General features: G+C 40.8%; 1 protein-coding gene across 1 annotated transcript in view; it reads right to left on the reverse strand.

Moving 5' to 3' along the window:
* Ect2l (epithelial cell transforming 2 like) overlaps window positions 1-23,366 on the reverse strand; it is a 76,485-nt gene extending 53,119 nt beyond the window's left edge. The window contains exons 1-2 of the mRNA XM_055602111.1: window positions 23,265-23,366; window positions 22,063-22,175 (exon numbers count right to left, since the gene is read on the reverse strand). Coding sequence (XP_055458086.1) covers window positions 22,063-22,175; window positions 23,265-23,366 — 215 coding nt within the window. The remainder of the gene's footprint in view (window positions 1-22,062; window positions 22,176-23,264) is intronic.
* Between the last annotated feature and the right edge of the window lie 1,931 nt (window positions 23,367-25,297).

Raw genomic sequence — 25,297 nt, forward strand, 5'->3', positions numbered from 1 at the left:
CGTTTGCACTCACACAGTGGCACACAGCCACACAGCCCATCTCTACATTGCCAAAGCTGTACTATGATAGAAGGCAAGACCATTCCTGCCTTCTCTCTTTTTATGAGAGCTTGCCCTGGTATGGCAAGGGCAAAAGAAGCATGGTAAGAGAAGAGAAGGGAGCAGATATGGGGTAGGAGGAGCACTGTTTAAGGAGAGAGGAGTCAGTGATAGAGAAGGAGAGCTTAAGAGAATAATGAATATGTGGTTATGACCACATACACTCGACATGTGCATGGAATTGTCAAAAACAAATAAATCCTATCCTATAAAAAAGTTTTCCTAAGAAACTCTATTCTACATTACATGGAACTTGTGTATGTGTGTCCCCTACTCAAGGCAGAAGATAGTTCATGGCATGTAGAAGGCATTCAATAAACACTTGTTAAATAAACATCTGAAGTCCTCTCTGACCTCTGAGGGAATCAGGCACATGTGAGGTGCACACAATATACAGACAACACTCACACATAAAATAAAATAAAAAAGAGAAGACTCATCATTTGCATCCAGACATTGTGGCACAAGTCTGTAGTAACAGCACTCAGGAGACTGCGACAGGAGGATCAAGAGTTTGAGACTAGACGGACTACACAACAAGAATGAATCTCAAAAAATACTAGGCATTTGTCACCCATATCTGGCAACCTGATTTTAATTGCTAGAGCCTACATAGAGGTGGAAGGAAGGAACCAACTCCACAAATTTTCCTATGACCTCCAAACACATGCCGTGGGGTATGCACACGCCCAAACATCGTGCACATACACACAATAATTATAAACTCATTAAATTCTTCAAACAAAAAAAAAGCACAGTAATTTCAGGGAATAAGATGAAATTGTGAGCTGGGAATCTAATGGTTTCTTCTACACACATCCCAGTACTCATATACAGTATATGGCTTCTTGGAGAGTTTTGTGCAATGAACTGGCTTGTTTCTAGGGGTTTCATTTTCTGCCTGTCAGGCTTCATGGGCCTGTTATTCACTACTTCTCCATTTTCCGCTGGCACACTTGTGATTTGTGTTTATAGGCACAGCTTTCCTTCATCTAAGGTAAAATGTTCTTTATTGTTTGGGGGTGATTTGGGGAATGATTTTACTCTTATCAGCTGATAATGAGAGCTCAAGATTTTTAATGGAGTTAAAATGCAACACAAAGGTACATTTGCTTGAATTTCCTTGTGATTTATTTTTTAGGTCTGTGCTACTGAAAAGATAATAGACTTCTTTTCCCTTTGAGGTGGTAACTTCTACACAAGATAAAGTTCCCTTCCCAACTAGAGCTGTTGCCACACTGTAAAAATGTGCTTTGTTTACTTCTATTTTTAATATCCAGGCTATCCTGTTCTGAACTGTCAATCATTTCTTTTAATTGGATGGCAAGGAGGCATTGGAGAGATTGCTTGATGGGTAGGAGTCATGACAGGTTCGCCTGGCCTGGTGTGAGCTATTAAAAATGAGGTAGCAGAGTAATTAGCCTTCCTGCTGCAGAACCATCAAGAGATGAAACACAAGGACACACTGAGCAAGTGTGCACCGTGAGGGTGGACTTGATTTGGGAAGGCTGGAGTAGTAATTGACTCTGACTGGATTCTGGACAAGAAAGGAAAACGTAGCGTTCTGTCCACTAAAGGATACTGCTGGACCAATAGGGATAACTGATTAGGTCTGTGATTGGATGGGAGAACTGAATGGTTCTGGAGTGTGATAGATGAACTTTTATTTTTTTTTTTTTCCATCAGTGACCTTGTTAGAAAATACAAAGTGAAGGGCTGGGGAGAGAGCTCACCTGGCAAGTCCAGGGTAAGAAGAGACCCTGTCTTCAAAAACATGTGGAGAGTGCCTAAGGCACAGAACTCATATTGTTTCTTGAACTCCACATGTGTGTGCACACCTGTGTGCCTGCACCACACACGTCTACAGCTGCTCACACACCAATACACAAAAACAGAGAGAAAATCCATGCAGACATGCCGAGGGTTAGGAGAAGTACGCCTACAGCTTACTCTCAAGTACAAAAGGATAATAAGGCAAGCTTGACAGAAATGTTTACTACTGAGAGGCTATAATACTTTAATCAAGTAGAGGAATTTAGATAGAAGGGGCAAAGAAAGTATTTGTATTATTCTTGCAACTTTACGTTGAAAAAAAAAAAGATTTCCTCTTAAGGAGAGACCACTTACTTCATAGTATGCTTTGTATGATCCTAAGTTACTACATTTTGTTATAGATATCCATTCGGCCTAGTCACATTTAGAGATGAACAGTGCCTTCAGTGACCTTGTTGGCATGTCAATGTAAGGAAATATGGCTGGTTGTGACGTGCAGGTTGCCACCATATGATACCCACAGATGTGTCAATTGGGACTCTTCTCAGTATTAATGATAAAATACGTGTAATAACCCTGTCAGTTACTTTGAAATTAATATTCAGACTGAACAAAGACCATAACACACTGAGAACAGTTAAGCCCCAAAGGATTATGGTTCCAACTACAGGTTGTCTGGTGGAATTTAGAACTAGTTTGCCACCCCTCCCCCCTTTAAAAGATTTATTTTATTTCTATTTGAGTGTGTGTGTGCATGCACAGGTGCCCTTGGAGAATGGGTGTTAAGTTCCCTGGAGCTGGAGTTACACGTGGTTGTGAGTCACTCTAAGCAGATGTGGGGAACAGACTCAAATCTTCTTTCTGTTAACTTCAGAGCCATCTCTCCTCCAGCCTAATTGAAACAATATTTACTCTCACTTTGAAACTTTAAAAAATTAACAAAATAATATGTAAAGCTTAAATGTTTTCAACCAGTTTTTCTTGAGGTATTGAGGACATAATCCAGCGCATCATGCATGCTAGACAAGTACTCCGTCAATGTGCTATATATATCCTGGCCCTTAGTTCTTTGAAACAGGGTCTCTCCGAATGTGCCTCACACTGGCCTTACTTTTTGTGCCTAGCTGGCTTTAAACTGACTATCTCTCTTGCGTCAATCCCAAGCACATACCGCCATGTACAGACAGTCCAAGAAGGGTCTCGGGTTATCTTTGGAATGTTTGCTTTCATACCATTCCCACCTTGTAGAATCTACTGTTCCATCCCAGAGAGGCCAAAGAGAAAAACATGATATGAGTTACTTAAAAATTAAACTTCAATTATACATGTCTTGTATTTGTGCATGGTCTGCTCTGCTACCAGACTCACATTGAAAAATAATGAATCTTAAGCAAGTACAGAAAATGACCTAATTATTCTTTTAAAGAATCTATGCTCAGGCAGCAGAAGGAAGGTTTTGCAGTAATGACACTGGGCTCATTACTTTGCACTTAATGTTGCCAAGTAAGAAACCAACAAAGAGAAATAACAACACATAAGGAGAAAATGAACAAAATGTGCTTTGCTCATTTTCTTGTGACAAGGATAGTTTTATCTAAATAATTCATGACAAGGCTTTGCAATGTGTTACTGAATGTGCAATGTGTACTTTCAAAAACAACAGAGCTCAGTGCTAGCGGACTTGAATCTCATTTTCTGTTAAATTTCTGATAAGAAGCAAAAAGATGCTGCCAAAATTATTATAAAAATGGTTGAGAGGATAGCCTAGAGAGGTGGCCTGGAGAAGGTGAGTGGATTTGGCTTAGGTCTTTGTTTTCTAGTTGCCTAGGCAGCGCCTTTCAGTCTAGTGGCTTCTTTAAAAACACAAATGGCAATGTAGGGGAATAGTGTGCAGTTTATACACCAATTCCAGCTAGTTGCACAGACTAAGAAGACACGTTGGCAGGATGAGAAGTACCAACAGCCACCCAAATGTGTTTTTTAATCTAACAATTCATCCTTTAGGACTTTGTCCTTAAGCAATGATTGAGGATAGGGCCAAAGATTCAGCTAAAAGATATCCCTGACTGTCTTGTTTCTGTAGCAAATGCCAGGGAAAACAAGCTAAAGGTCTGAGGTAAGTTGTGATGTATTTATAAAACCTAATAACTCTTCCTAGAAATCAAACTGCTGAGCTGAAAGGGGAATCCATGTGCTAATTTCAAATAACGTAGGAGTACTGGGGAATATAACAACAATATTTTGAAACATAATCTCTTCCAAAGAAAAATGTAATGAAAAAGTATACCTGTAATTTACTGAACTGAAACATGTGCACGCATGTACGCGCACCCACGCGCGCGCGCACACACACACACACACACAGACACACACAGAATCAAGTTAAGACAGCAAAGAGCTGGGACAGAGATACTCTTGAGAGAGCTGAGACCTTGAGCTTCACATCCACCTTTTCTTGATCCCATGGGAAAGAGGCAGGAGGCACCTGTCAGCTGAGATGCAGGGTAAAGGTCTAGAGGAGGAACAGGAATCAGAAAAAGCATGAACTTTATGTTAGCATAAGGTTCAAACCAAGGACTGTTGAGTGTTCAAGCCTTAAAGGAGATGTATATATCAGTGTCTTGAACACCCCAGGGAAGAACAGAAAAAAATGACACAAAAACTCCAACAGCTGGAACATGGGGAGATGGAGGGCTGGTGGTTCTGTGAAATGCTGTCTTCTAGATTTGACATGGCTGATGTAACACAGCAGCTCTGGCTACCTGCACAAGAGCTGCAAACACACACACACACACACACACACGTGCACAGTAAAACAGGAAAGTAGGAGGCAGGCTACTTGGGAACAAGAAAAGGTTCTACAGGAGAAGGAGGCTAATAAGACAGAGTGTTGAGTTGTGGATAGGCTCAATATATTGTATACATGAATGAATTGTCAAAAATTAATTATGAAAATCTAAAATAGAAAGGTTCACTGAAAATTACTGACTGCTATTTAGTATAGAAACATAAAAGTTGCTGAGAAAATGAGAAACCAATGATTCCCAAGAGAGGAAAACACTTTGTAAGCTTTCACAACTCAAGGCAGATCTCCTCCAAAGAAGAACACCACCAGGGAAGGACAGCAAATGAGACAAGGAGAGCTGAATCAACTTAGAAGCCAGTGGAACAGAAGAGTCAAATGAAGCCACAAGTAGATTTAAATGTACAGAGGGAATCAAGGCACAACAGGGACATTTTTAACTGTTCATTTGGAAAAAAGAATTTTAAAGTACAGGAGTATAGTTTTTGAAACAAAGTAAACTAAATTAGGTAAGTTGGAAGCATAGACTTGAAACAGAAAAAGAGGAAGTAAGAAAATCTTGACCAAGAGCTGAGCTATGGGGACACCACAGAGTCATGAAAAATTATAATGGACATGAAGTTACAGAACTTGATATCATGTATTTATAATGCTTAGCTCTGAATCTCCCTCAAAGGCCCATATATATGACAGGCTTTGTCTCCAGGTTGGTATGGGTGGGAAGCAGTGGAACTTAAGGGGAGGAGCCTTGCAGGAGGAAGTTAGGTCATTGAGGCATGCCCTCAAAAGGCATGAGGCATCCCAGCCCTTTCTACCTTTGACCCCTGGCTACTTGACAAGAAGAGTAGTTTCCTTCATAGTTGTTCCGACAACCATGTTCTCTCTACAGGCCCACAAGCAATGAGCCAACCAACCGAAGACAAGAAACCTCCAAAACTAAGCCAAAATAAATCTTTTTTCCCTCAAGCTTAGGTATTTGTTGCAGTAGCAAAAAACTGAATAGTACATGGCAATATAGCCATAAAGAACACACGGACTTTGCAAAATCTCAGACAACTTTGAATACATACTAATGAGTGCTTTCCTGGAGTGCAAATTCAGAATTTTTAGAACATCTTAAATACTCTTTCTCAAAAGAGTATATAATACAAAATTATTTCAGAACTAAAGAGCTAGTATGTGCATATTTGTAGTTTGGTTCATTGATGTATTCATTGAGATGCCCAATACTGATTGGATCTCTTACTGTACTTTAGACTCTTTCTTCTTCCTCTTTATTTTTTTGTATTAATTAATTCAATTTATATCTAGGTCATAGGCTCCTTTCCCTTCTCCTCCCAGTCTCCCCCCTTCATTCCCTCTTCCCTATTCTGAGGAAATAGGAGAGGTCCGCTACGCAGACACCCCAGCTGCTCTATTCTCATGAGGACTGAGTTCCTCTTCCTCCCTGGGGCCTGGTAAGTCCACATGGGGAAGTGGAAGTCCCATCTGGGAAAGTGAACAAAAAGCAGGCAACAAGTCCATGTCGGAGATATCCCCACTCCTGTAACTCGGGGCTGACGTGAAGCCCGAGATGCCCATGGGCCTTATCTTCTTGGGGTCTGTGCACTATAGTATGTCTATCCTGCACTATATGACCAAAATCCGCTTCTAAGTGAATATATACCATGTGTCTTTCTAGGTCTGTGTTACCTCCCTCAGGATGATCTCTTCTAGTTCTATCCACTTGCCTGCAAATTTCATGATTTCCTTGTTTTCAACTTCATATGGAAAAAGAAAAGAACCCAGAATAACTAAAACAATCCTATACAGTAATAGAACTTCTGGAGATGTCTCTATTCGTGACCTCAAGCTATATTACAGAGCAATACTAATAAAAACTGCATGGTACTGGCATAGAAATAGGCTGGTTCATCAGTGAAATAGAATAGAAGACCCAGAAATAAATTCACACACCGATGCACACCTGATTTTTGACAAAAGGGCCAAAACCATACAATGGAAAAAAGACAGCATCTTCAACAAATGGTGCTGGTCTAACTGGATGTCTGCATGTAGAAAATGCAATTAGATCCATATTTATCACCCTGCACAAAACTCAAGTCCAGGTGGATCAAAGACCTCAACATAAAACCAGATACGCTAAATCTGCTAAAAGAGAAAGTGGGGAAGAGCCTTGAACTCATTGGCACAGGAGACAATGTCCTGAAAAGAATGCCGACAGTTCAGGCTCTAACACCTACAATTAATAATAAATGGGACCTCTTGAAACTGAAAATCTCCTGTAAAGCAAAGGACACCGTCAGTAGGACGAAATGACAATCTACATATTGGGAAAAGATCTTTACTAATCCTACAACTGACAAGGGGTATTTTAAGCTCTTAATGATAAGAAAAAGAAGTAGAAGAGAAAGAAAAGAAACCAGAAGTAGTAGTACATTCCTGCAACCCCAGTACTCAGGAGTCAGAAGCAAGAGTCAGATAACAAGTTCCAAGCCACTCTGGTCTACACAGAGTTTCACAGTAGTTAGAGCTATATAGTGAGACCCTGCCTCAAAAACAAAACAAGGGCTTAAGAGGTGGCTCAGCAATTAAAAGCAGTTGCTACTTTTATAGAGGGCCTGTTTTTAGTTCCCTGTACCTCCACAGCGATTTATAAAAACATCTGTAACTCTACTTCCAAGGGATCCAAAGCCCTTTTCCAGTCTCCACAGGCACCAGGCAAGCACATGATATACATACTTACATGTAGACAAACACTCACATACATAAAATAAAAATAAATAAATCTTAAACAAAACATAAACAGAAAAAAATAACACAATCTCTGTATTTATGGAGCTTATAGCTTGATTAGAATGAAAGTATAAGTAAATAAAAATCTAACAAAAATGAATACATCATAAATGTAGTAAATCTTATGGCAAGTAAGTACGCACACAGTGTTGTTATTGTTGAATTGATGGGATCAGCTGACCTGGAAGGTCCAGGGAGGCTTTTCTGAAAGAGCTCAGTGGAAGATAAGCAGCTCTGAGGAGATGGCAGTCAAGGGAGGAAGACCCTTCTAAGCAGAAGGAAAGGTCAAAGTTGCAGGCATAAAAACACTGCAAAGTGCTGGAAGAACAGGGAACTATGGTGGCATGGTAAGAAAGAAAGCTGAGAGGCTGGAAAGATGGCTCAGTGGGCAAGAGTGTTACACAAGCATGAGGACCTGAACTTGGATGCCAGCATCCCTACAAAAAGCTAGACATAGCCACATGCCTATCACCTCAACACTATTGGAGGCAGAGACGGGAAGATTGCGGGAGCCTTCTGGGTGCCAGCTCCAGGCTCAGGAAGAGACTTTGTCTCAACGTCATATGGTTGAGAATGTTAGAGCACAACAGTCCTCTGGCTTCCTCTGGCCACCATGATCACATGTGCACACACACATATGCACACGGCACACCATACATATACACCACACACACTAGCTATAACAATGAATGTTAAAGGGCAAATTGGCACCATCACGTGTGACACCAACTCATGGTGAAAGAAGGAGCTGAGAACAACAGAGAAGTTCAAGTTAGAGGCCATCGCTGCAGCTCTGACAGATTCGTGGTGGTTTGCCTGGCATGCAGGCGGGTGGATGCATGGGATGAAGATGGAGAAAACCGAACAGGATTTCTAGGGAGTGAGGGTAACCGGACAAGTGACAATTAGATGAGGACCGCATTTCTAACCCCTGAGACACAATGGCTGATGGTATCAACTATTAAATAAGAAAATGGTTAAGTTTTGCCTATGAAAATAATATTTTAAGGAAATATATTCAAGGTACTAAAAAATAAATATCAACTAAGCAGTTGGGTATAAGGTTTGGATAGCATAGGAGATGACTGGACCAGAAAGAAAAACTGTCTGGTACAGAAATATTAAATGAAATCCACAGGTGTGGATTAATGGCCCCAGGAAGGATGTAGAATGGAAGGAAAAGCAAAGATAAACATATGGGAGGACTTTCCACATTTAATGACGTTGTGTTTGTGAAATGCTAACGTTCTTCAGCATTTTATGCAAGGACCACAGGGAGAGAGAATTACATAGTAGGAGGAGGAAAGCCAGAAAAGTGTTATTCTGCAGGATCCACAGGCAAAATGTCTCTGGAAGCAAGAATTTGATATTCCTAAGTACTGAGGAGAGATCAAAGAAGGGAGAATAGAGGTAAACATCCTCTGGGTTCAGTACATGAACTTGCAAAAACAAACCCCAACTTAGGATCTGGTGAGCTGGAATTAAGGACTTAGGGAGCAGTCAGTGTGCCTGATGTCGAGGAGACGGCCCAGGGATGATAGTCAAGGCTTTAGGAATTTTATTTTTGTTGCTTGATTACTTATATTTTTTCTTGTTTTGATTTAGGAGAGAACACCTATTTGTGTGTGTGTGTGTGTGTGTGTGTGTGTGTAATTCTGTTGGAACTCAAGTACAGCCACTCACTTACATATTGCCTATGGCACCATACTTTATTAATGTAGATTCTACAGATCACAAAACTCAAGATACTCATGGCTAGAATATTCCTTAACTGAAATGCTTAGGGCCACAAGTGTTTTGAATCTTAAATTTTTTTTTCAGATTTTGGAATGTTTAAATACATATAATGGAATATCTTATGAATGCAACCTAAATCTAATCATAAAATTTGTTTGTATTTCATGTATATGCATATCCAGAAGGTAATTTTATACCATGCTGTAAATAATTTTGTGCATGGAACAAAGTTCTATAATATAAAATACTTTGGGCTTTGGACAGGTTCAAGCCCACAAAATACCAACACTGAAAAAGGGATATGAACACAAAGTCCCACTCTTAACCAAGAAGCTATTTGCAATTGATACCTGCTGGGAAAGAGAAAAATCGTTTTCTCCAATGGAGTTTCACTAGGTACATCAACCCCATTCCAGGGCAGTCCGCACAACAAGGAGTAGTTGGCAGGGACAAAATGAACTCTGTGATTGTTTGATTGCTTTTGTGGGTTTTTTGTTTAGTTTTGTTCTGTGTGGCTCCTTTCTTTCCTTCTTTCTTTTCTTTCTTTTTTTTATTTCTCTCTTAGTGGGTTTTGTTTTGTTGTATTTTGATTTGGGGGGGTTGTTGTTACTGTTATTTTTTGAAAGAGACAAAGAATAAGAAATTGCATAGGTAGAGAGTTCAGGAGGATCTGGGAGAAGTTTAGGGACAGAAAACCATGATCAAAATGTATTATATGAAAAAAATTAATAAAAACAAAACAAATAAAAGCTTAGGCTTTGGAAGCTGGAGGATCTGAATTCGATTCCCAGCACTAAGGCAGCTCACAGCAGCCTGTAACTTCAGGTCCGGGGGGATCGGATGTCCTCCTCTGGCCTCTGAGGGCACTCCACGCATGTGCACAGACCACATTCATATACACATACATCTACACAATTAAAAACTAAAAATGCATCTAAAAACAAAATCCTGTAGAATTTGGAGAAATACAGATTTGGATTTCAGATTAAGAATTTGCACCGTGGTGCACGGCTGTAATCCCAGCACTTGGGGAGGCAGAGGCAGGCAGATCTCTGTGAGTTCCCAGCCAGCCTGATCTACAAAGCCAGTCCAGGGCAGCCAAGGCTATGCAAAACCCTGTCTTGAAAAAACAAACAAACAAAAAACAACAACAACAAAAGGATCTTCAGCCTGTACTATCTGAGTCCTTCTCAAAGTACTTTTCTGTGTAGCAGTTACATTTTTCCAGCCTTTATCTTGTTTTCTAGCTTGACTCTTCTAATAATATGTCTTTTTCCTAACTATCAAACAAAAATTTGGAATGGATAAGTACGATCTCTAATATTCAAAAGCAAGAATTAAACTCAGTTGTGTATTGATTTAGTTTCACAATTTCAGATCAAAATTATTTATGTTTCTAAATAGAGAAACTTGACTAAATATGATATATCTTAAGAACAAAAAGAATTGTAAAAAAAAAAAAAGCTTAGCAAATTTCAGTAACTATATAACGTGTGGTGGCAGTGACTTGGTTTATTCTGGGAGTGTTATGCATACATTATTTTATTATGGAACAAAAAAAGAGCAGTAGTCATGTTGATTTCTCTGGGAACCTAATTTCCCATTTGAGAGAAAAAAAAAAAAAAAACAGTCAGAGCATAGTGACACACACCTTTAATCCCTACTCTGAAGGCAAAGGCAAGCTGAGATCCAGACCAGCCTGGTCTACAAAGTAACTTCTGGGACAGCCAGAGTCATCACACAAGGAAACTCTGTCTCAAAAAGAGGGAAGGAGGAAGAGAGGGAGAGAAAGAGGGGGGTGAAAACAGAGGCAATATAAAAAGGTTAAGAGTTTTGTAGACTTGATGCAGAGCTCAGAGTGTGGCTCTGAACTCATCACGGACTCTGATCTGTTTAAGCTGTTCACTCATTTCACTAGACATTCCCAGAAACCCTGTGCAACCAAGACAGTGATGTGAGCTCTGCAGCAGCAGCACCTAACCCCAAATACCACCTCCCACCAAGAATACCCAGAGCCCTCAGGGGAACTGCTGATCCCTAACCTGAGGTATAAAAAGGATATAATGAGCCTGGAGCACCACAGATAAAAGATTATTGTAGATTAGTTACTAACAAACATCAAAAGGCCCAAAGAATTATGTTGAAGAAGCCCTATGGGCCAAAAACAATTCGCTTATGAGAAACAATAAGAATTGCCAGGTGTGGTGGTGCATACCTGTAATCCCAGGAGGCAGAAGCAGAAGGATCATCCATGAGGTCCGGGCTAGCTCAATCTACATAGCGAGTTCCAGGCCACCAGGACTATGCATTAAGACCTTGTCTCAAACAAAACAAACAACCAAACAAAACAACCTGAAATTGTATCATAGCAAAATTCATAACATAAATACTTGAGTTCATAATGCTACAAAGAACTCAATTCTCAGGTATGGAGAAAGTGACAAAACCAGATTATTATTGTTTGTCTTTCTAGTATGAACAGCCCTTCATGAGAAATGGACTCAGCAAAGATACGAGGCCTCTCTTTTGAAGAATTTCAATTAGTAAGCTTAAAAGGACTGAACCTTAGCAAGCCAACATTTTGCAACTTTTAATGACATAATAGACCTAAGTGAAAAAAAGGAAGATAACAGCCAGAGATACACCTGAACACCATCCTTCTGAAGGGGAAAACTGAGAACACTTATCGGATGGTCTTATCCAAAAAAATAAAAATAAAATAAAATAAAACCAAACCTGAATCCAATTAGGTAGGCCCAAACTACTAATTTTCAAAAACTACAGGAGACAGAAGGATAAAATCAGCAAGAGGCGAATTGTGGGAAACTCTACAAGTCAGAAGGGAACACAGAGGGAAGTTTAGAGAAATTTAGGAGTCCTGCTTTATTTATTTCCTTTTTTTGTGTGTGAATGGGTGCTCTAGGAGCCTTCAGGGCCTTCAGAAGACAGAAGAGGCTATCAGATCCCCTGGGACTAGAGTTACAGACAATTTTAAGCTACTGTATACATGCTGGTATTCAAGCTTGGAATCTCTGAAAAAGCTGCCAGTGCTCTTATCTGCTGAGCCATTTTTCCACTCCCAGGAGTATTATTTAATACTGTTGAAAAGTCTTAGATTTATCATGGTCCACATCAGAAAAAATAGATAGTGAGACCTTAGTACAAAACTCCTAAGCCAAACCAAAACAAAAACCTTTTAAAAAAAAAAGAATTTATTTATTAAAAAAATTTTTTTAAGATAGTGGCCCAATCTGCAGCCCTGGCTGACCTGATAGTTACTATGTGGCTGGCCTTGAACACATGGCCGTCCAGCTGCTTCAACCTTCTGAGTGCTGAGTCTGTAAGTGTGCATCACCGTGCCTGGCCAACAAATTACAGGTAGGCTCTGTGGACTGAACTCAGATTACGCTTGATGGCAAATGTCTCTCCACTTTTTTTTCGTCCCAACAAATTGTTTTTGAAATAAAAATTTATGAAAATATTAAGGAAATTTGGACTGTGAGCAGATATGAAGTGACTAGTGAATTATTCATTTTGTTAGGTTAATAATGGACTTGTGATTAAATTTTTAGGGTATATATTTTTAAAGGATACGTACTGAAACATTAATGTGTGAATTAATAATGAGTCCAGAGTTTTATTTAAAATAATCCATGGTTTTGTAACAGGCTTAAATTTGATGGCCCCTCTGTTGAGACCTAGTTTATTTCTTAGCATAACTATGGCTCCTCTGTTAACACCTGCTCTAGCCTTTAGCTTTTAGCATATCAGAAACCATTTTGCCTCCAAGTATGTCTCTATGGTTTCATTTCTCAAACTTTGTATACTTTGTTACCTGGACACTCTATGAAGTCCCCCAACTGCAGAACCAATCAAGAAAAAACTCAGTTAGAAACCCTTTGTCATAGATGGTTGTGAGTCACCATGTGGTTGCTGAAAATTGAACTCAGGGCCTTTGGAAGAGCAGCCGGTGTACTTAACCTCTGCGCCGTCTCTCCATCCCCCATCTGGTACCCTCCTCTGGTGTACAGGTGTACATGCAGGCAGAACACTGTATACATAAATAAATAAATCTGAAAAAAAGAAAGAAAGAAAGAAAGAAAGAGAGAGAGAGAGAGAGAGAGAGAGAGAGAAAGAAAGAAAGAAAGAAAGAAAGAAAGAAAGAAAGAAAGAAAGAAAGAAAGAAAGAGAAACCCTTTGTCTAGCTAGCCACAATGATGTGCTGTTGCTTCCTTCACCTGGATACCTGGTTGCGTTTTGTTACCTGGCTGTTACCTGGTTATGATTTGTTCCCTGCACCTGGTTACAGTTTTGATGCCTAATTGTTACCTGGTTCCAGTTTTTTTTATATAAAAAAACCTGTTTTAGAAGCAGACCTATGTCATAGTCTGGCTCCCCAGTCCAGATTCTGGCCCTGGCCGATCAGTTCCTGTTTAGCGTTCAATAATCATCTTTTGAGCTTAGTCTGGTGTCTGAGTGGTCAGTGAACCCAAATCAATGGTATGAACACTGAGAAAACTGATGAAATTAATATGGACCAAGAGCTTATCATTGTAAGAAAAAAAGTGTCCATTATATAGGGGTTCATTGCACTGTTGGTATAAAGCTTGTATATTTCCTTTACTTAAAGAAAATATCCACCTAGGCATTGTTGATCACACCTATAATCAGAGCACTTGGGAGGGTAAGCTAGCTAGGATGTATAGAAAAACTGGCTCAAAAAAAAGTATAATAAAAATCTACTCTGCTGATGGCATTGTCCATTCATTCTTTATGAACAGTGTCACCATTGGAGAAATGACAGACACTGGGCAAAGATGTTGAAAGGCTGAAGCAGGGATGTGGGGGGGTAGGAGAACAAGCATGTGAATTACTGAAGTAGGGACGCATCGTCTGAAAATAGAGGAGTGAGAAAGTATCTAGAAAAGGGCAGATCAACAGGAAAGAGACTGTAGGACTGGGGAATCCTTGCATGAGTGACGTTCTGGGAGAATGTGTGTTGGCAAGGGCATTTCGAGGACCCTATTGCCTCAGATCCATGGGAAAATGCAAAGCAAAGCTACCTTCATCCCTGCTTGGGCGAGATTCTGAAGGATGGCAAAGCCTGCCTCTGGTGGAGTGCAGAGGCTGATAGTGCATGCAAAAAATATCTACCATCGTTCCCGCACAAAGGTAAGTACTGTTAGCCTACAGAGGCTGCTACTACTGAGATCCACTAAACCCAAAGGTAGCATGCATCAAATCTGTGGTTTGATCCTCAGCATCACATGAATGAGCATTGTCTCACATGCTTTAGCCTCAGCACTCAGGAAGTGGAGGCAAGAGAATCAGGAGTTCAAGTCATCCGGGTACTAGCTTGAGATACAAAGCCTTCAAAAGGGTATGGGGGCGGTGCTGGCCTGGACCTTTGATCTAGTCCAATTAAAATGACACTCCAAATAACTCACTTTCCCCCCTTGTTGACACACTGAGGATACATAAGAAGCCAAGGTTGCTGAGGGCAGAGAAAGCAGAGCAGGGAAATCGAGAAACAAGGCACTGGCTTTGTTATTGAAACTGGGCTTCTACTGCAACCAGATCTATCCCTGGAATTTTCAGTTATGCAGGAATAAAATCTCCTTAATTATTCCAACCAAGGTTAGGGCCAACTACATAATGAAGCTTATTCTAAAACCACTAAGTAGCCTCACCAACGTAGGAGGCAAAAGGCACTTAAAAACCAGGGCAGTCCATGTAGCCAGTGTTCCTGCCTCCAGAAAGGAAAGGGAGCAGGGCAGGCAGAAGGAGCCCTGGAGCCTTCGAGAGCCTCCTACTGTGTTTTGTCCTTGGCTGTGCACCAGATCACCTGGGGAACTTGGTGACAACACTTTCCTCAACCCTATTCCAGGTTACTTGAACCACAGTCTCTATCAAGCATCAGGATCTGTGTTGTACAAACCCCAGGCTAGTGTGTTGACACACACTTGTTCAACGTCTGTGAACTCAACTTCCCATTGTAAGGAAGCGGCAGCAGGACATCAGCTGCTGCTGCCGTCACATACAGCACAGAGCATACACATGGTGGTTTTAGGAGAGCATACATGTCTGGTTAACTCCTTAGATGACTGTGTGGGTCTGCTGGGCTCTCTCCCATCTGTGTGACTGCTAAGTGCCACATTCTGAAGAGTTGAGATGACCAGAGAAGTGACTACTAAATAGGAAGACAGTTTAGACCTCCTAATGAGGGCAGCCTCAAATTTAAGGATGCGATGATGTCATCACAGGGCCAGGATTTCTACATTTCAATTTTGCCATCCTCACGCTATGGGCCTCAATCTTGTCTCCTGAGATGGTTTCTTTAAGGACTAACTAATTTGAGGAATAATCTTCACGCAACAGAGACCACAGGCGAGCAGGCTGGAGGAGGGCACATACCCATCCGTAAGTCCCTGCTAAAGTTTAAGGTTGAAGAAAACACCCTGAGAAGCTCTCTGCAGAAAATGCTAACATCTCTTGGGCAGAATATCTACAGGGCCTCTCCTCAACCAAACACAGTTGGGAATGTAAATCCCATGATGAATTCAATCCAATTTCCAGGTGCCTGAGACCTTCAGATCCCTGAGTGTGAAGAAATGAGCAATACTCAGGCGTCAGCAGGGAAAAGAGAAACATAGGATGGTGTGGGTGGGCAGGTAATGAATTGTGTAAACCCTAGGAAGAAATGGAGAAGAGACAAAGGATGTTTCCAGCCTTCCATTGTAACCCCACTGACCTGTACACTTGAGATACTATTGTGTCTAGTTCTTAGGATAAAAGTGGTTTAGACAAATAAGGTACTGTATGTGAAAACACCATGTGTGGGTGTTCTGTGTGATACAGAGAACTTTATGGCAACAGAGAATCAGGAATTGAGAACTTAAGTGCAAGGATTTGCCTAACACTCCACTGCTCTTGCACCCCTCCCCCAAGATGACAGCTTGGGAGTCTAGTTTCTTCTTTGCTTTTGAATTTTGTTGGGGAGGAGACTGGAGAGATGGCTCAGTGGTTAAGAGCTCTGAATGCTTTTTCCAAAGGACCAGGTTCCATTCCCAGCACTCACATGGTAGCTCACAACTGTCTGTAACTCCAGTCCCAGAAGATTCAATACCCTCTTCTGGCCTCTGGATGCACTACACACTTATGGTACACAAACACATGCAGATAAAAACATCCAGACACATAAAATAAAATAAATAAACAAGCATTTTCTTTATTAGCTTCATCAACCCTTATAACACATCTCAACAATGAATGAGAATACTTCATATGATTGTCCCAAACAAACTAAACTGTGTAGAAGTTTGGAGAATGCTCAGAACATGGGCCTTAGGGGAAAAGGGAGACAAAATGACCCAAACTTCCAGACTCTCTGCATGTCCAGATACAGTAGTTTGAAGTTCAGAGTGTCTCAAGCACCGCCCGCTCCCTTCTGACACAGTTCTACCCTCTCAGGCTCCTAAGCCTTCTCTGTCCATCTGAGCTCCTTTGTAAAGTCCTGTCTTAGCAAAGAACATTGCTAAGTCATTTTAGCACAAACCCCAACCCCTTGATACCTGATCACTCTGGAAATCTGATCAGGTTCCTGATCTCTCACTGCCCCAGAGGGTGTCTGATCCCCTAGCCTGTCTCCAGCCAAAGCCTACTAGGTTGGTTTAAACAGAATCCCCTTGCCCTTGAGTTTCCTTGTGGGGATTTTCCATCCACTCTACTCTGCCCCTTGACTAGGATTTTTACATTGCCCGTGTCGTGTTCAGATCAAGCTCCATCCTCCTTTGGTGGCAAATCCCACATAAGCGATCCTTCTGTCACGGTCCTGAAGAGTCTGTTTTATTCTGCTTTGGTGTTACACCGTCACTGGGTGATGGTTTTTTTTTCCTTAACAACTTCCCATTGCCATATGGAAATACTCTCCTTTAGAATGAGTTTCTGAACTCAGAGTGATGCAGCTTTGCTGGGCTCCAAATTATGCTCAGAGTGTGCTGTCTCTAAAAACTATGTACCCAGTTTTCTTGACACACTACACCAAATGAGATTTCCTCGCCTGACCAATCGCAGGGCCCATATGGAAAGAGTAAACGAGTGTGTTAGAGGGGTCATGGGTGTTCTCCCGTAGGTATACAGAGATGTGTGTTTTCCTGCCCACACCCATCTCCATTGTGCTCTGGCGGAGACAAATGACCACACCTAATTTCTCTTTCACTGCTCATGACCTTTTTCTTTCTTTGGTCCCCCTCCCCCACACTTGAAAGGCAGTTGCGTGAATGTGGCCCCACCCACCCAGGAAGTCTACAAGTTTAAACTTCTCCAGTTCTGGAATGAAAAGCCTTTGTAGGAAGGCAATGCTGGCAGCTGGGCAGAAGCAATTTAAAACCGGTCCCACCAGTGCAGCAAGAAAAGCAATTCACAGTCCTTGGATCTTTCTCCAAGTGTGACAGAAACAAACAGCCCAGTTGCCTTGAAAGGTCAGTTTAGTCAACTAGAAGAAGGTAGACACTAGCAAGAACCATGAAGCCTGCTGACACATGAGTGTTATGTCCTTGGAAGTGCATAACGGAGAGATGAAAACACTTCCGGGAGAGGAAACTCTTTAGTCAAAATGAGGAACACTGGCCAGAAGGATGATTTGAAATACTAAATTAATGAAAAATATCTTAGTTATTATAAAGTTCCACTTGAGATCATTCTAAAAGTTAACAGTATGGAATACTAGGTCTTAGATATTTAAATATATTTTATAGAAATTAGGAATAAAGTTTCAAAAACTTCTGATAACATATTCCTATTGATACTGAAATACCATGTTTATAAATATGACTATATGGATTTAAAAAGTTATCTGGAAATTATAAAATAAACCATTTAAAACAAAAGAAAGGGAATGGAGTTGGGTATGCGAGGAGGTGGGAAGGAGCCGGGAGGAGCTGGAAGGGGGGAAACATGATCAGAATATATTGTACAAAAAGTTTCATCAACAAAGAGAGACTGTAAAACAAACAAACAAAAACAATGGCCTGTGTTTGTTTGTTTTACAAACAAACTTTAACAGAAAGTACCGTTCTACAATACAGTAGAGTTTACACGAGAGTGCAAGTCAACAAGTCATGTATATTTTTCTTACTCATTAAGTTTACATTATGAGAGGAGAAGGAGTGCAGGAATAAGAATTCAAAAGAAACACTGACTAACTAAAACTCGATGGTACTGTTACAAGCATCTGTTTCCCTCAAAATAGTACTTTACTTCATAACTTTTATTTTTCCCATACTGAGAATTGAACCCAGGCTCTTACACATGCTAGGCCAAGCCCTCCACCACTAAGCTCGCTCATATGTATGCTTAAGAGAAGTAAAACAGCTGGGGAGATGGCTGTAGGTCATGGCACTTGCTGCCAAGCATCACTACCTGAATCAATCCTGAGGTCCGCACAGTGCGACAGAGACCAGCTCCCACCAGCTGTCCTCCAACCTCCGCACTCACACCTGAGCCTGCTCATACCTGAACCTGCTCATACCTGGGCGTGCTCACACCTGAGCGTGCTCATGACCACCCCCCAGTCATGCACTAAAGAAATAAATCTGATGAATACCCAGACCCTAGAACCTGGGCTAAAACTGAGGAAAAGAAAAGTACCCTTTAGAAAAACGTGGATACAGATGTCCACAGGAGCATTATCTTCAACAGTCCAAATAGGAAGCATATCCAGTGTCTACCAACTGATGACAGGCTAAAATGTGGCAAGTCCACACAATGGAATGTTATTTGACAAGGAGAGAAGTGCTAAAGTGTGCTACAAAGTGGATTAACCTTGACATTTTAATACATAAAAGAAGCTACCAAAAAAAAAAAAATCACATTACCAGTCTCTATGTATATGAAGAGTCCAGAGGGGGTAAATTTAGAGACAGGAAGACTTGTGGTTGTACACAGCTGAGAGGACAAGAGAGAGAGAGTGGCTATGACTGACTAGGAGGTTGCTCTGGGAATGATGGCAATGTGGTAAACATAGATTATATGATGACCACAAAATTCTGTTGAATATTCTAAAACTATTCACTTGAGTTTTTCAGTTGATGAATGTTTTTGTATATGAATTGCATCTCTATAAAGATGTTTTAAGGGAAGCTGATTGTATTAACTTGTTCAAAAATTAGTTGAGTTTCTAGATCTAAGTAAAATTGACCACAGCTCTAATTTAATTAGACTTGCAACCCAAGAGTGTACCTCTGGAAACATTTGAGGGGAGGTAAAATCACCTAAATAAAGAAGCCTGAGGTGGAGAAGAGCATGAATAGAAATATTATGTTCAATAACAAAAACAATCTCTATAAGTTAAAGAGGACCTGAGAAGGTCAAATCTAGAAACCAGAAACTCACAGACAACTTCCTGTGAAGTCAGCAGCCCAGAGAGCGTGTTAACAGCTGCATGAACTATGACTCACTCATGGATCCCTCTGTGGGAACACAGCCTCTGTCAAACAAAGCAAAGAAATACTACAGAACAGGTTGGTTCCACAGAAAGAAGAATTCGGGTACCAAGGTACAATTCCAGCGACAAAATGTCAGGTCTATGTTAAGCGGCCTCATCTATACTACAAGATCTCTAGTGACCTCCAGTGGTTGCAACTGAAATTGCTTGCTTTATCGCTGAGACTAGACTGCACTGTACAAAGATTTGGTCTGTTATTTGTTTCTTTTTCTAGAAAGCTGAAAAGCAGAATAAAAGAAATCACAGCAAATTACTATAGTGAAGCATGCCTTCCTCCTGATCTTCAGACACTGACTGAAAAGCCTCTATTGGGGCTGGAAAGATGGCTCAGTGGTTAAGAGCACGTAACAGCTCTTCCAGAGGCCTTGAGGTTACTTCCCAGCACTCACACTGTACAGTAGCTTACAAATGCTTATAACTCCACCTCCACAGGATCTTCTGCAGGCTTCCAGACATCCCCTCCCTGGACACATACATATAAGTACAGGAAAATAAATATTCCTTAAGTAAAAGAATCTTCACAATTCATCCAACACAGAGAGCTGTCTTCTTCCAGTGAAGCCTGCCAGGAATCCTCAGTGAACAATCTACTCCAAACCCACAGATGCAGGAGTGAGAGGCCAGTGAAGAAGATTTTTTAAAAAGTGATCTCAACTGGTGGGCAGGGAAAGGTGGGAGAAATGGTAGGAGGCAATTTTTGAAGTCCAAGCCAGTTTGGCCACACTTACTTCTTAATGATTTTGATAATTGTATAAGAAACTGAAGGTTAGCCTCTCCTTGAGCTCCAGTGAAAGGAACTAACCCCAACTGATGACTAAACAGTAGGAAATAAGCCACTTTCTAGAATCCTTCCTACAGGTTTGACAGTCCAGTTCTCTGACAAAGAGAACTGGGTAAAGAGTTTCACTCCATGGACAAAGGACAACATCTCAGAAATACTGTTCTGCTATGATTGTTGGCCAAAGTTATCAGCAAGTATCCAAGACAAACTCACCGTAACCTCTTTGGAGATGAGTTCTGCAAAACCATTTTTACAGGACCTGCTGTTGCCCATCTAGGTTCTTCAGTCAGGTCCAGGCACACTAAGAGGCTTTCTAGAATATTCTGGTTAGCCACACATCGTGAGTACCTCCAGTTTCACTCATGAGAGTCCACTTCTAACATTTAGCTGGCTGTTTACTAGGCCACTGATTGCTCTGATGATCTCCTGAGTCTGATGTTTGCTCTGCTCACTGGAAAGTAGCTTCAAGCAGCTGAAGAATTGGGACTTCCCAATTAGAGAAAGCTAATACTCTCTAGAGCACTAATCCTGATCAGAACATTAGCTGCCCTGGCTGTGATTTCAACTAAGAAATGTCACACTATGCCAAAGGGGAAAGGAGGAATAAGAGCAGGAATCCATTAGCAATCAACACTGGTATGCTGTATGTCTTCCCATAACACTAAAGGCCACTAGTATTGTCCTTCTTTCTTTGTTTCTTTCTTTCTTTCATGTATTTCCTTTTCTTACATTATCTTCAGATCCATTCAGTATTTAATAATGATTTGTGAAGCGTCCTCCTATGTACCAGATATCCATCTGGCATATACTGCCTGTGTAACAGCTCCAGAGAGAATTTAATAGGCCAAGAGAATAAACCAAGCCACAGACAACTGTTTGCAAAACGAAACAGCCTCCCAACGGGTCTGAAGGTTTTAAGCCCCCAAGGCTCTGCTTCAGCCTGGAGGAAGAAGCAGGCACCAGAACCTGTTCATAAGCAGAGCAACAGAACAAGATAATTTGAACACAGGGAACTTCCCAGAGACTCATACTCCAACCAAGGACTATTTGTGGAGATAACCTAGAACTCCTGCACAGATGTAGCCCATGGCAGTTCAGTGTCCAAGTGGGTTACATAGTAATGGGAAGAGGGACTGCCTCTGACATAATCTGATTGGCCTGCTCTTTGATCATCTCCCCCTGAGGGGGGAGCAGCCTTACCAGGCCACGGTAGAGGACAATGCAGCCAATTTTGATGAGAACTGATAGACTAAGATCAGAAAGGAGAGGAGAACCTCCCCTATCAGTGGACTTGGGGAGGGGCATGCATGCAGAAAGGGGAGGGAGGATGGGATCGGGAGGGGAGGAGGGAGAGGCTTATGGGGGGATACAAAATGAATAAAGTGTAATTAATAAAAAATTTTTTAAAAAAGTAAAAAAAAAATTAAAAAAATAAAGTAGTAAAAAAAAAAAATAACCGCTGCCTCATTTTTTATGGGGAAAGAGAAAACTCCTTAAGGGTTATAGAAACATGCTACCATATTTTGGTTTCCTTAAGAATCAATAATTATGTCATTATGCTATTTTTACCTTAATTGTGATTTAGAGCATTGTGAAAGAATTGTGAATAAGAATTCCTGCCGTTGCTTGTTGGTCCAGAGGTCAAACCAGTGACTTATGAGAGTAACTCTTTCTTGAAAGAGCTGGAAGAGAGGAAAATGAGATTTCACTGTCCACTATCAAATGTTCTTAGTTGCTAAGCAGTCGGTCAACTAACAACCCCATGGTTGATATTTACATCATTCATGATGGTTTACAAGTGCTTTCACACAGGCTGACAGGTTTCTCCTCTCAGCTTAAAGCTCTTTTATATAGTAACACGGGCAAGCCAGGGCTTGTTGGGTAGGCCAGTGGGAAAAACCAGGGGGATATATAATTACAGAGAAGCTAAGGAGAGCCTCTGGAACACAAAGGGCAATGATGATTCACTTCTCCTGTTTTTACCTAGGTTAGTGTGGCCTAGGGCAAGAGTCCAAAGATTTCATCTTATCTACAGGCCATATTCACTGAATTGTGGAAGCAAGACCACTTAATATAGATTTGGTTTTCTTTATTCCTAGCTTTGGAGCTTCCTAATACTCACAAAACTAAAAATTAGTAATTAATACACAATGACTGTGTCTCCAGGGAGGATATACACCATGAACCAACACCCTTGAAAGCTGGCTTCAGCTCAGTTTTGCCTACACAAAGACACAAATTCATTGTCTTTATTACAGATCAGGCTTTCTCCCCCAACTACACCCACCCTCCTTCCAGTATGGAAGCAGCTGAACCTACATGAGCTGTTTCCTTTTAAAAGCCTGGGTGAGATTGCCCCACTGTTCAAAGAAATCTTCCTGAATTATTTTTCAAAAGAACAGGTGCTCTCAGGCTACACAGAATCACACAATGGAATCCACTGATTAACAAAGCACAGAAACATACTTGAAAGTGCCCTTGACCTTGCCCTACTTCCCTCCCCCACCACAGAAGCTCATGATGTCCTAGAGATGCAGAGAGCAAAGGGCAGCTGTGGTGCCTCCCTAGATAACAGACAAAGTCTTGGGTGAAAAGACACTCTCTGTGGGACATAGCCAGGTTCATGAAGAAGAAGAAGAAGAAGAAGAGGAGGAGGAAGAGGAGGAGACTCAAAAACAAAAGTATTTTTTGTTAAAATAAGACTCAACATACCCCAGTAAAAATAACTTTACACAGTTGAACCCATGTCTGCTCTAGAGTACGTAACTCACCTGTCTATTTAAGAACTGGTTGTTAAAAGGTGTCCAGGCACTGAACCTCGTGTGGAAACTCTCCACTTCCAGACTTTCTTGGAGAAAGTTCCCAAATGACATCTCAGCAAATTACTTTCTTCCACTTCTAAACACTATTGGTTCAATTTAACAGACATATGATTAGGAATACTTAGAAACAACCAAAATATTATTTTCTTTATAGGAATTATAGATTACCATTCCATTAATATATAAGTAAACCATTCCTAGAATTACCATTCAGATAAACACATAAGTATGGTAGATCATGAAAATATTCACCAAGTGTCCATGAGCTCTAAATCACTGCATTTATTCTGTACTTATATACTTGTATACAGATCAGAATCTAAAACAAGAGTTTTTACTTCACTGAGAGCTGTTGCTGAATCAGAGTTGGTATGTATTTATTTTCTATTGTTGCATTACTATTGCAAATTTTAATAGTTTAAAACATCAACATCAAACTTTTTTTTAAATCTCAAGATTTCTGAGGGTTAAGAATCCATGATTTCCTTGTTTTTGTTTTTGTTTTTGTTTTTTTTTTTATCACTGAGTAATACTCCATTGTATAGATGTACCACAGTTTCTGCATCCATTCTTCAGTTGAGGGGCATCTGGGCTGTTTCCAGCTTCTGGCTATTACGAATAAAGCTGCTACAAACATGGTTGAGCAAATGTCCTTATTGTGTACTTGAGCATCTTTTGGATATATGCCAAGGAGTGGTATAGCTGGGTCTTGAGAAAGCACTATTCCTAATTGTCTGAGAAAGCGCCAGATTGATTTCCAAAGTGGTTGTATAAGTTTATATTCCCACCAGCAATGGAGGAGGGTTCCCCTTTCTCCACATCCACTCCAGCATGTGTTGTCACTTGAGCTATTCATCTTGGCCATTCTGATGGGTGTAAGGTGAAATCTCAGGGTCGTTCTGATTTACATTTCCCTGATGACTCAGGATGTTGACCATTTCTTTCTTTAAGTGTTTCTCTGCATTTAATATTCCTCTATTGAGAATTCTCTGTTTAGTTCTATACCAAATTTTTAATTGGATTACTTGATTTGTTGTTGTTTAACTTCTTGAGTTTGTTATATATACTGGATATTAGCCCTCTGTCAGATATAGGGTTGAGTACAGGGAATCTTATGAAAGAAGTGGAGATAGTAAGACCTGGAGGGGACAGGAGCTCCACAAGGACAGCGACAGATCTAAAAAGTCTGGGCACAGAGGTCTTTTCTGAAACTTATACTCCAGCCAAGGACCACTCATAAAGATGGTCTAGAACCCTGCACAGAGGTAGTCTATGGCAGTTCAGTACCCAAGTGGGTTCCATAGTAATGGGGACAGGGACTGTCTCTGACATGAACTGACTGGCTTGTTCTCCCCCTGAGTGGGGAGCAGCCTTACCAGGCCACAGAAGAAGACAATGCAGCCACTCTGATAGACTACGATTAGAAGGAAAGGGAGGAGGACCTACCTTATCAGTGAACTGGGAGAGGGTCACGGGTGGAGAAGAGGGAGGGTGGTATTGGTAAGGGAGGAGGGAAGGAGGTACAGGGGGGGATACAAAGTGAATAAACTGTAATTAATAAAAATAAAAATAATTTTAAAAAAGAATAAAAAAAGAATCCAGGTATAAGACCAGAGAGCTGGCTTTGTGGGTGAAAGTGATTGTTGCATAGCCTGGTAATCGAGTTCTAGACACTAAGCCCCATGTAACCATCAGGTGTGGTGCCCACATCTGGAATTTCAGCACTCCTGTACTTATCTGAGAAGCTGAAACAGGAAAATGAGCCGAAACTCAAGTGTCAGTAAGCCCAGTGTATGCAGTACAGCAGCAGAAACAAGAGAGACACTGCCTCAGCGAGGTGGGAGATGATACTGAACTCTGACCTCTGGCCACACCATGGTATATCTTTGCAAATGCAGCCAGTACTAATGAATTTACCATAATAACATTCATTTTTTTGTGTATGAAATACAAGCTCTCTGTGTATATAAAACATTTTCGAC

This window comes from Psammomys obesus, unplaced genomic scaffold (genome assembly GCF_907164565.1).
Source record: "Psammomys obesus unplaced genomic scaffold, mPsaObe1.curated_primary_1811, whole genome shotgun sequence".
NCBI lineage: Eukaryota > Metazoa > Chordata > Mammalia > Rodentia > Muridae > Psammomys > Psammomys obesus.